This window comes from Ambystoma mexicanum, chromosome 4q (assembly GCF_040938575.1).
Source record: "Ambystoma mexicanum isolate Mex_15411 chromosome 4q, UKY_AmexF1_1, whole genome shotgun sequence".
NCBI classification, from domain to species: domain Eukaryota; kingdom Metazoa; phylum Chordata; class Amphibia; order Caudata; family Ambystomatidae; genus Ambystoma; species Ambystoma mexicanum.
This window is the reverse complement of record NC_090928.1, coordinates 651269772-651282305: the sequence shown is the minus strand read 5'-3', so window position 1 is coordinate 651282305 and position 12534 is coordinate 651269772. Positions and strand designations below refer to the sequence as shown.

The 12534-nt window shown below is 44.6% G+C and overlaps 1 protein-coding gene across 2 annotated transcripts in view; it reads right to left on the bottom strand.

The window, feature by feature from the left end:
• FAM161A (FAM161 centrosomal protein A) overlaps positions 1 to 12534 on the bottom strand; it is a 325438-nt gene that overhangs the window by 233455 nt on the left and 79449 nt on the right. For both annotated transcript variants that reach the window (XM_069608223.1, XM_069608222.1), the window contains exon 2: positions 8843 to 9016. In XM_069608223.1, the coding sequence (XP_069464324.1) occupies positions 8843 to 9016 (174 nt within the window). The remainder of the gene's footprint in view (positions 1 to 8842; positions 9017 to 12534) is intronic.

The window sequence follows — 12534 nt, the reverse complement described above, 5'->3', positions numbered from 1 at the left end:
ATCCAGCAGATGAAATCATTGTTGCGGGAGGTCTGAACTCACAATATTATTTGTACACAAGACCCATGTACAGAAAGTATCCGGTGGAAAACTAGTAATGGCATAACGTGGGTAAGTTTTATGAGGGACTAGGATTTACGTCTGTCTAATGGTAACATCTGGGGGGACATCCCGAGCATTCCACCTTGGCACTTGGGAACCTTTTTCTCAACGATGGACTACTTCTTTTCCTCTGGAGAAATCTTTGAGAGTTGTCAAAAATTTCAAATAGGAGATGGTAATATTGATGATCATGCGATGCTAGAAGCGACCCTGTGTTTTGAGTGCGATTCAGTGGGGTCTCTCTATACCCACAAATTGTCCTCCAATCTGGCTGGTAATTACATTAGGAAATTTGGCAGAGGGAGGAAACTGCTTATTAATAAGTTGAATTATATGGTTGATCGACTCTCTGATCAGCAATTGTCGGGATACTGTAATCCAGAGGTCTTTTTCTCCTTCCTGTCAAATTTGAATTCACCAGATGCCCAGCTTCAAAAACCACATATGGCGCAGAAACACTCCTTCAATGTTCGAATTCTGGAACAGAAGAAAAGTTTAAGGCAAAAAAGGGTGGTGTTAAGAAAAACGCACCGTGATCCAGAGACCTCTAACTGTCAATTATTGTCACTTATTTGTATGTATCCCTGATTCATGTTTGTGCATCGCATGTCTGCCTCAACATTTGCTGTATATGTATCTTAAGCTGTCTTGTAATGCGCCCAGTTACCTCAGGGTCTGGAGCGCTTTATAAATAAATAAACCAACCTATAGAGAAGCTGTGAGAACCCTGAACAACTATAGAAATTGGATCCGATCATACAGGCACATTGTACTTCAACAAGACCGTGAAAGAATGCTCCGCTCATTATGCCTGAGGAACTCCAGAAACTTCTGGACAATGGTTGGATCCAACTATTATTCTCCTGGTCAGAAACAGGAATCTATCATTCAAGAACAGTTGTGGGTCGATCACTTCTCAGAGGTCTATGGATCTTTTGATAAATCGACTACTGAGACAAATATTATCTCCAAATGGCCGCTTGCATTTACCACGACAGATCTTGAAATGTTAATAAGGAAATCCTTGTCTTCTAGAGCGGTGGGCCCAAATGGATTTAGTAATTCAATCCTAAAAATGAATCCACCAACTTGGGCGCGGGTGTTAAAACAATTATTTGATAACAATTTCCTCAAAGAAATTGCCAGAATCGTGGAAGCAGTCCATTGTGATACCAATTTACAAGAAGGGGGATCGATTATTAGCTTCAAATTATTGCTCTTAGATGCCGACAGTAACATTTTTGACGGCATAAAATTGGGAGAGCTGGAGACCTGGCCCAAATCCCAGAGAATTACTCCAAGGCAGCAAACCGGTTTCGGGAAGGGTCTGTCAACATCACAGAATGGCCTGGTTTTGAGCTGCTTAAGTGCAAATTCTCTTCTAAAGGGTCCCCCCACCTCTTTGGGGCATGGATTGACCTCTCCCAGGGGTTCAACAAAATGAACACGAATCTCCTGTGGAAGAAATTAGACGCCGGGGGGAGGGGGTTCCTCCAAATTTAGTATCAATTTTGAGAGAATTAAATGTTGATACAACAATGTGTGTTAGATTATCTAGATCTGGATCATTGTCATGCCCTATTAAGATTAAAAGGGGAGTGCGTCAGTGGTGCCCGATAGCTCCCCTATTTTTAAAATTCTTTTTATGGCCGACTTGTCTAGATGGCTGCTTGAGATAGGCCTAATTGCCCCCTGTATTGGAAATACAAAAATCAATTGCTTAGCCTACGCAAATCACGTAGTTTTAGATCACTCCCAGGTTGGGCTGCAACGTCTTCTGTCTGCAATGGAGACCTATGCTTGTAATAATAACCTAACTATTAACCGAGCAAGGTCTAAGGTGCTAATATTTAAACATCGGAAAAAGGTAGTGAAGTCCTACAACTGGGAATTGGATCACCTCCCCATAGAAATTGTATTTGAACTGACCTACTCAGGAACTTCAATTGAATCCTTTCCAACTAAAAGCCATCTTCTACTAACTATTGACTTAAAAGTCATGAAGCTGGAAGCCCAAATGAAAAGAATTAAATCAAGATTTTGTAAATTTTCTATACTGCCGCTTGTAAGGCTTTACATAGGAAAGGTGGTTCCCATAATGTTTGGTTTGGATTCAAATCCAATATCTGTGGATGTAGATTGGGATGTAATAGAGGCGAAATTATGGAAGCAAACTTTAAGCCTCCCGAATTGTGTCCCAATAGCATGCCTCAGATATGAACTAGGTTTGTCATCTCTTAGATCACGGATGGAGTGGAAGTGGATCTACCTGTATAGGTTTATTTTGGACCCCCCAAAAGAGTTCTCTCTACGAGTATGTGGCTCTCTCAATGCAGCATGCGGATAATTGGTTTCTGGTTAAATTTAAGACAAAATGGTCTGAGATATTGGCTAGATCAATTGTTCCGTGGATCTTCTAGTCCAAATCCATCCAAAGTTAAGGAACAATTGAAGCGATGGGATTGGATAGGTACAATAGACACTATGAGGCAGGCTAAGGTATTGGCTTCATTCTCAGTGGTGGTTAAACGATTGTCGGTCCTACCTGCCTACTTAAGTAAATCATCACCTGATCCATACACAAGATCATCCTTTTTGATATTTTAATTAAATTTAATCCCAACCCTCGAGATACTATCCATCAGAGATAAAGAAGGGGGCACCAGTGACATTTGTGATAAGTGTGACAATGAAGATATATTATGTAAGGTATTATGTGCTTTTTTTCTTTTAGTTTTTCTTTTTCCTTTTTTAGTTTTACTGTTTTGATTGTCTATTTGTAAATATGAATTGAATGTGTATATTTTGTATATATTTTGTATACTGTGCTAAAAGTAAATAAAATTGGCTAGTGCACAATAAATAAAAAAATAAATAAAAAAAAAGAAAAATGATTGAATATTTGTGAAACCATCACCATTTTCGGATTAGGAGTTTTTCCTGAATCTGATGGGAGAAAAGATAATGTTGGACCCAGAGTCAGAGAAGGAATTCTAGATAAGCAGTCTCCCCTCAACTTGAGGGGCCTGGACCTACAGTTATAGCCAGTCATCCAGATAAGATTCTGAAGTAGGAGAACTTAACTCCCTCTTATTAAAGAGTACAATTATTTTTAGGGAGTAAAAAAGTAAGTCCCATTCCCCAACATATTTTTTAACTCTAAAACAGAAATGTTTGTCATAAATAGTTATTTGCACCTAGTTATTCATGCACATTAAAAATACATTCTTGCCTCTTCAGATCAGGCAGAAATAATAGTGGAGCTACCTTTTTTAAAAAAATGTCAATATTTTAATTGGTTTCAAATCAAACCTTTAATTAAAAAAAAGACAATTCATACAAATATCGATCCCATCACAATCTAACTCTTGGGTCCACTCATGCCTACCGGACCATGTTCAACTCTTGCGTCTTTCCCTTAAATCCATCATTAGGATTAAATTAAGTCTGTTTTCAGCAAGCTTTCTATCTCTATTAGAAAAGACGTTAATGGCAGTATCAACTTCATATCAATCCCATTGAACATTTTCTCCCACCATTCCTCAGCACATAGTAAAGGGTGTTTCTGAGCCCATGGGCCCAGATAGATTGATCGCAGATCCCTCAAATTGCCACAAAACAGAACCAAATGTTTGAGGGTCTCCACGTTGCGTGAGCATAGTCTACAAGTTGTGTCTAAGAGTGTGTTACTTTCCCAAACTTTGAGCCGCTCTTTAGTTTTAAAAGCGTTCAATCTAAACAGCATGAACACTCTCCTTGCATTTGCACTCAGAAACAAACCGATGTATATTTAAAGGCCGTTGTACCCCCTCGCTTCACTCGGTACATCAATCATGAGAGTATTAGCAATTCTTTGTGCACAGGTGACCTCCCAGTCAGCATGCCAGATTTTTAGCTTTGCAGCATTAGGGATGTCGTGCAATGTGTCCACATTAATATCATACTCCACGAGAAGATCTTCACAACGCTTAGCCCACATTGAGATCATGTTGTTTTCCTCAGAGGGTGCGTCATGTAAGATTTGAATTTTCTCACATTTTCGTGTCTTACGATATAAAGATAGAAGATTCCAGCAAATTCTAGCATGAAAAGAGGTTAAAGCCAGTTCATACCTTATACATGCCGTAGCTCAATGCAAAACATTTTCTCCAATGTAGTCCACAGCGAGTAAGGAGAACCCAGCGCGTTTTCTTCTCCATATGTTAATATTGGGGAGACTTTTTTTTGGAAAAAGTTTCGTACTGGAATTAGAGAAAACCTTCCAAATCTTTTATTCAAAACAAGAGCTTGATTGGACAGTTGGTGGCTTTTCCTCTTAATTTCAGTGATCCATGGGCCGTCATTTAGGCTAGAACTTATTTGCATCCCTAGATATTTTACATTACTTGACAGGCCTAAGGCTTCTTTCCCCAACTTCCAGGTGACTTTACTTTTTGTTTTTGATTCGCACTGTTCTCAAGTTGTTTAACATCATGATTTCACATTGGAGGTATTAATCTCCAATTGATTCGTGGTCACATATTTTTGGATTGCATCTAACTTTCTCTGAAGGCCGACAGATGTTACATCCAGTAAAATCAAGTCATCCGCATATAGTAACCAGCTAATGTGGGACTTGTGAAGCTTAGGTGGAAATGATCGCACAGAGTTTATAGCGTCCCCAATATCTGATATGAAGAGGCTAAAGATTGCAGCAGCCAACGGACAACCCTGCTTCACTCCCTTATGCGTCTTGATCTCCTTTGAGAGCGTGCCTGCATAGTGGAGCTACTTCCTGTGGCACTAGCGTTACTGTAATAGTGTTACTGCAGCGGGAAGCGTTGCCATTATTTTTAACTTTACTTAAAGCTTATTTTACATGGTTTTTCTCTGTGTGTGTCACCCTTCACCCCAAATATCCCAATGAATACTTACTTGTTGGGGAATCCGAGGGCTTCTGTGCATGAGCATACTTTTAGGGGCGTAGTCTGTTTTCAAACACCACTCACAGAGTCTTTCTCTGCCTGCACGATATCTCGCGGTCACGTGACTTCAAACCACATTTATATGCTGTCCTCATGGACAGCGCAGCAGGCATGCCTAGTACGCGCCGAAGTTAAGCCCGTCTGGGCCCATCCGGGTTCCAGACGGGACAGATGTCTTATACACATAGTTCGCTGCTAGGGATGGCGCCTGCTAATATGCTGTTCGCTGCGGGTTGGTTTATGCGCCCCCCCAGTAACATGTGCAGTTGGGAGGGTACCCACACCTGCTTTTAAGGTGAAACTGGTTAATACCCGGTCAATGGTAGCACATCCTAGCTACATACAGGACTTGCTTACGGTAGATCTTGATGTACTATGCATCACTGACACGTGGACAACTGAGTCATCAGCTCCAATGTTTCCACAATTTTTGGCTGATGGTTTTAGTATTTTGCATGCACACAGAGTTGCAGCCCACCCATGGGGGTGCCATTATCTTTAAGTCTACGCTTGGAACTAATGTAATACCCCTGCCTCATGCATTGGCTATGGAGTCATTATTAGTTAAGGTGACTATATGCGTTGCAGTCGGTTCACCTTCTTTTGGTTTACCGTCCTCTGGGTATGTATTCTACTTTTTTACAGCTACTCCTGGAAATCATGGCCTCATTGCAACTAAAGTATTCTAACTTTATTGCGCTGGAGGATTTTAATATTAGGGTGAACCTTCCATTGGTTCCATCTCTTAAGCAGTTCCTTGATGGTTTTCTAGATCGTGGGCTTAAACAACTTATAACCGATCCCACCCATTAGTTGGGTGTTATTCTGGATCTTGTATTCTCAGCCAATCCAGACATAGTGGTTTCTGCTGCTATGCCACTCATCTGGACAGACTAATACTTGGTCTCCTTCTCGCTGCTTCTTATGACTTGGCCTCTGCCCCCTGTGAAGCGTTCAATTTTTAGGAGGAACTGGCATAGTGTTAATATGTCTTACGTTGCTGCTTCAGTTATGGCAAGTTGTATTACAGAGAGTAATGTTGATTTATCAACTTTGTCCTCTTCTTTGCTGCAAGCTGGCAAACTCTTTGCCCCACTGAAACTCACAAAAGGTGTGTGGTTGCCCTTCTCAACCTTGTTTTTCAGACGATCCGAGAGCTGCAAAGCTTAAGGTTCGCCAAGCCGAGTGCAAGTGGCGCCTGGCTTATAATCCTACCAACAAAGTTATCTTCACTTCGCTGTCTTGAAGCTATTACCTGCCGATTAACACCACTAAACAACAGTTTTTTACTCATAAGACAGAAGGTGCGCTAAATCAATCCATTCACGCTTTCTTCCAACAGCGCCGCCATCCCAGTCTTGCGGTGATGCGCTGGCAGATTATTTCAGTCAAAAATTGTGGATATTCGAAACTTCACGGAGATCGCTCAGCCCCAGTCTCCGGTGGTTGACATTAGCCTGCCAACTACGGCTAGCTGGGATACTTTTCAAGTATTTACTGATGAGGCGGTCTTATCTGTTATCTCCCGTATTAAATTGGCTGCCCCCTCGGATCCGGTTCCTTTGTCCTGCAGGATCTCCTGCCTAGGATTATTCCTATAGTTACCCGGCTCTGAATCACTCTTGCAGCCATGGGTTTATTCCAGCTGAGCTAAAGCAAGCCACTGTAATCCCTTTGCTTAAAAAGTAATCCTGATGATTGTATTCTGTCTAATTTCTGACCTTTTTCTTTACTGCCTTTCTTTATGAAGCTTCTGGAAGCTTTGATTTCACCTCTTCTTTCTTCCTTTCTAGAATCATTCTTAATTCTTGATCCTTTTCAGTCTTGCTTTCAACCAGGAAGGGGTACAGAGAGTGTTTTAGTTTCCGTCATGGACGATCTGGTTAGTCTGGCTGACAGTGGAGGAGTGGGTGCCCTAATTTTGCTCGACCTTTCATTGGCTTTCGATACAGTCTATCACCCCCTCCTCCTCTCTGGGCTAGCAGCGTTATAGATATCTGGCCCTGTGCCGGCCTGGTTTACCTCCTTCTTGGGCGTTCAAGGCCAGTCCGTTTCTCTTCCTCCTTTTCTGTCTTCTGTTCACTCTTTGTTCTGTGGTGTCCCCCAGGGCTCCGCCTTGTCCCCGATGTTATTTAACATCTACATCTGCTCACCGATTGTCCTCATCCGCTCTCACGGCTTTAGGTGCTATTCTTACGCAGACGACACACAAATCCTGGTCCGTTTAGATCTTGACCGAGCTGGTGTGTTGTCCCGTTTGCATGAGTGTCAGTTTGCCGTGGGGGAGTGGATGAAAACCAGTTGGCTCAAGTTGAACAGGGACACAACGGAGGTCCTGATGGTGGATTCCTCGGTCGCTCCAGAATCTTGGTCTTCTTCCTTTTGGCCTGCTTTTTTGGGCACTCTTCCTATTCCAGTTACAGTGGTGATAAATGTGGGATTCTACCTTTCCTCAGCACGGTCTATGGTGGCACAGGTTAATGCGGTGTGCCAGTCTGGTGACTTTTTGTTGCGTGTTCTTCGCTGAGTTTTTGCCCTTTCTTCCGAACTGTCTGTGCCCTCCGCTGGTGGCTGTATTAGTCTCAAGGAGGATAGACTATTGCAATGCCCTTTTCTTGGGCTCAGCCGGTGGGTTTGATTCAACGTCTACAACTTCTCCAAAATCTAGCTGTCGAGTTCCGACTGGTACCCCATATGGTGCTCACATCAGTCCGGTACTGCACCACCTGCACTGGCTTCCAGTGCAGCAATGGATTACTTTTAAAGCATAATGCATTGTTCATCACAGTTTACTAAGTGGGACCAAAATCTCTTCAAGATAAGTGCTTGCCTTATGTTCCTAATCCGCCACTTTGTTCTTGTAACGAGCGACTGGTGGTGGTTCCTAAGTTCTGTCTCCAGAGAGTGGGTGTTAGAGCCTTCTCAGTTGCTGCAGGTAGGCTTGGGAATAGCCTCCCTCTCAAGCTTAAATTCACTGAGAACCACTTAGCTTTCTGCCATCTTCTTATGACTACACTCTTCGGCTGATTGTATTCTCCTGCTTCTCTCTATGGTTCTGCTATGTACTACCTCGCGTCATGGTGCCTTTGGGCACACGTGCACATAATAAGTATTCATAACATTACACTACTGGCACCACTGTTCTGAGCATATCAGTGGAGCTTTGTGGGTGAGATCAGAGGGCAGGCTTCTATTTGTCATTTTGCTGTGTTTTGTTGGCGTATTTTTACTCTCAATTTTCCTTTGATAGAATATGTGCCTATTATTATGAAGTAAAAGTGCCTGTTTACACCGATTATCTCTAAGGCTGCATATAGCGGTGTGTCAGGAATGCATGCTTAGTATCGATTTACACGATTCATGGGCAATTTGAACATAGTAAAAGAAATGTATAAGCTAGAGAGCCAGAGCAGGATTGCCTAAATTTTAATGCAATGTTGTAATGTGTTACATATCCTCCAGGGGCCCGAATATTAAAGGCCAACAAGGAGAACAGAGCCATCTTGATCCTATGTGGGTAACATTCGCCAAATATCGATATGTGTCCTGAGGACTCTCTATGCTCGACTCATTCATCTCAGAGTCAGAATATAACAAGTGATAATGGCTTGGAAACTTTACCTTCATGATTAGTACAGGTGCAGTACTTGAAGAAAACACCCAGTGGCCTATGGGAATTGAGAAGTTGATTTTCTGTCTTCACAGCAACTACTCTTTGTTTTATAGCTACAACAGACGATTATGCCCAAAACAGAATAATCCCACGTGACACTTACTTTGGAAGTTGGGTAGAGCAGACTTTGGGGAACAGCAGTGGGGGCAGCCATTTCAGGGTCTGAGGAATTCCTCCATTTTGAGAGTGGTGCTTTTCCCCACAGCAACTGTTGTATTCCTTTGCGGGCAGACACATTTTCACTTTCATTTCTTTCTGCATTGATTTCATGTTTAACCTAGAAGAACAGAACAATTTTGACAAATCTTTCTCTTGATGTCATGGCGATAATAGTAACTTAACTTCCAGTAAAAACCTAACACAGAAGGGCTGCATAACGTACGATGGATCAATGTTGCAATAGAAAACAAACTAGATATTAGACTTGTCAAATCTCCTCACTTTGCTGATTCGTAACAGCACCAATGTAAGACAAGGGGGGGGGCAGGAAGATCGAGGAATTAATCAGGTTAAAAAGAATCTGTGAAAAAGGAAAGCCAGCTAGACAACGATTTAAATTGTTACTAAAATCTGATCCACCATTATTTTTGGGTTATAATGAAATAGTAAAGCAAGAGATTTTTAAATAGTGCAACATGCCCAAGTAAACAGATTTTTTCATTTTAAGGAGAGGTACATAACAAGACATAGGTTACAAATGAGGTAGCTACCAGGCAAAAACCTGAACAGTTTCACAGAAAATTACATGGTCAGGACAATTTACACTTTGAGGGACCTAACTCCAGAACAAGATTGTCCTTTCTTGAATTGCTTCATAAAGCAAGAGATAATGGGCTTCATTACGCGGTAGGTGGTAAGGGATTACCGGCACCGGTAAGGTCACCGGTGTAGGTAATCCCTTACCACCCTATACCGAGATCCCTTAGCGGGTCCCTTCCTCAACGCCTGGTTTAACCAGGCGTTATGGATGGGACCCGTTAAGGGACTTCAGAGCTAATAACGGTATGTTAATGCGGTACCGTTATTAGCTCCATCCCCATTCCCATTGAGAGACAGGCAATGTTTATGAATATACTTTCTCCACAGGATGAAGCAATCCCAATGAACAGGATTTTGGGGAATCAGGCACCTCTAGAGAGGACAAAGAAATGCTTTTCAAAAGTGATAATGTTGAGGGGCATTTTTGTGCAATGTGCCGGAAACCAGCATTTTCCATTCCACACCATGAACAAGCATCATTGGCACCACCAATGAGCCTGGCAATTTTCTTTAAAGTATAATCATTTTGCATTGCATATTTGTAGGTCAGTCGCCTAGGACGATAATTCAGGGACACAGTTTTAACATGCAATTGAAAAGATGACCAATCCTCATCCTTTATAAACATCCCCAGTTCCAAATCCCACTGGTGCTTTGGGGCAGCATCAATTCCCTTGCGCGATATACATAATTTGTTTAAAAAGAAAGAGGTCTAGGACATCCATATGCAATGAAACATTCAGTAATAATACTCAACAAGTTCTTCTCAAACGGAGGGCAAAGAAATACAAGCTGCACTTCTCAACCTATTATACCAAATTAACTGCATGGCTCTGCAAGTCCTTAAACATGGACCTCATGACTGAGCTGAAGCGGCTGCTGCAGTGCCTGAGGGCAAAGAGGCAACTGCACGCGTGGCCTTGGCACCTCGAGTACCTTGTTTTCCACCTCTGGCAATCCTACGGTTGCCCCTGTGACTTGCAGCTCCTCTCGATTTACTAAAGGATGAGTAATAACGAAAGGAACCTCCCCTCCATTGCTGTCCCCTAGGATGAAAAGGCAGAGGTTGGCGCACTGCAGCGCCCAACGACTTCGCTGCAGCTTTCGAGGTCTGCAACCTCTCAAGACTCTCGTCAGCCTTGCTGCCAAAAAGATGTTCACCATCAAAGGGTATGTTGAGAAGCCGGGCTTGCACATCAGGAGCAAAACCCGACTTCAGCAACCATGCAAACCTGCACATTACGGTGCTTGCCACCATGGACCGGCTGACGCAATCAACCATGTCCAGACCCGACTGAACAGATTCACACATGGCGTCCTTGCCATCCTGCATGATAGCAAGGAAACCATCCCGTTCCTCCCCTTCGGGAATATGATCAGCCGATAGGGAAATACAGTTCCACAGAGTGTGCGTGAAACGAGACAAGGCACAAACGGAGTTGGCAGCCTGAAGCGCATACCTTCTTCGCCCAGCCGTCAAAACGTTTGTTGTCCCTATCAGGAGGGATGGTAGGGTACGACGCCCGCTTTGTGGGGGCCATAGCCGCCTGCACCACCAAACTCTCCCGAGTAGGGTGCGTTGTCAAGTAGCAGGGGTCGCCACTGGCTGGGCGAGATTTCTTCGGTAAGGTCTTGCTCACTGCAGGGAGACTCTCCGGAGAAGTCTAAGCCGCAGCCACCCTTCTCTGCAAGGCCATATAGAATGGCAGCACCGGGTCAGTTGAAGGACCTTGGTCCAAGATAAAACAGTCAGGTCATCCTGCTGAAAATCCCAAGGGGGGGGGCAGACCAACCCAGGTATTCAGTGACCCTCGACATGAGGTGCCGATATGAAGATTTGACATGCGCGCCAGGCTCCGGCCTACCAAACTCCACCTCCGGAGAGGTGTCTAGACCACTGGTGTCATGCAGCGACTGACGCAGGCCCTCACGTTGACTGTGACCAGAAACACTGTCATCAGGAACCAATGCAGGAACCTCTCCTTCCTCAGACCCCTCATCCACCTCAGAAATATAAACAAGAGGCTGGAAAGAAGGTACAGAACAAGGCACAAAGACATGTTTAGCCTTAGCCATCACCTTTCTTAGGGGTGCCACCATGCCACGGGGTACCTCCGACAAGGCTGCCTGGAAAGGCGTCAACGGAATGGGCGTCGACTTCGAACGCAGCGCCGACAGCTTCGACGGCGACGACACAGGCCTCAAGTGCGGAGCCCCGAGCGTGTCTCTCGACAGCCTAGGCGTCGACGACTTCCTCGGAGGCGGGGCCTCGAGAGAGTCCGTCGACAACCTTGGCGCCCTCCGGCGTCAATGTCTTCTTTGAAGACTTCAGAGTCTCGCGGTCTCGATGGGGTCGAGGACCGGGACCTGAAACGGGCATGCCTAAAGCGACCATCCTTGTCCGACTGGGACCTCGAAGGCGCCCGGTGGTCGCGACGACTGCTCGAGCCCAAAGGTGGCCGAGCGGTGTCTCTAGCGCGGCCTCGACCGGCGTCCTCAGACGGCGCGGCCGGACCAGAGCCCTGCGATTGAAAAATCGCCAACATCTCCTTTCGGAACGAATCCCATTCCTCCGGAGTGGAATGCTTGTTGGGACAAGCTACCCGCCGACGAGCGGAGTCCTCGGTAGAGGACAGGAAAGGCGGCTTGAGAAGGTGCTTCCTGGAGTGCCTCAAAGAGGCAGAGGAATGGCAGGACCGACTCCCAGATTGAGAACCACCGGACTCACGACAACGATGCGGAGAGTCGCCCCTCGAATCGTCCGTCGAAAGACCAGTGGAACGCGACTTCCGGGGCTTGGCCACCTTACCGACCGACAGCTGCTTCTTACGCTCCCGCAAGGCCTTCTCCGAAGCATACACTTTCGCGGAAAAAACAGAACTGAGGCTACGGGTGTCGTGCGTCCTACTTATAACATCCGGCTCGACGGAGGCCCTCGAGGACGGCGTATCGACGCCATCGACGCAGGACGCAAAAAGATTTTCCAAAGCAGCACAGCTGTGGTGATTACTGTCACAGATATGGAATACGTCGCAG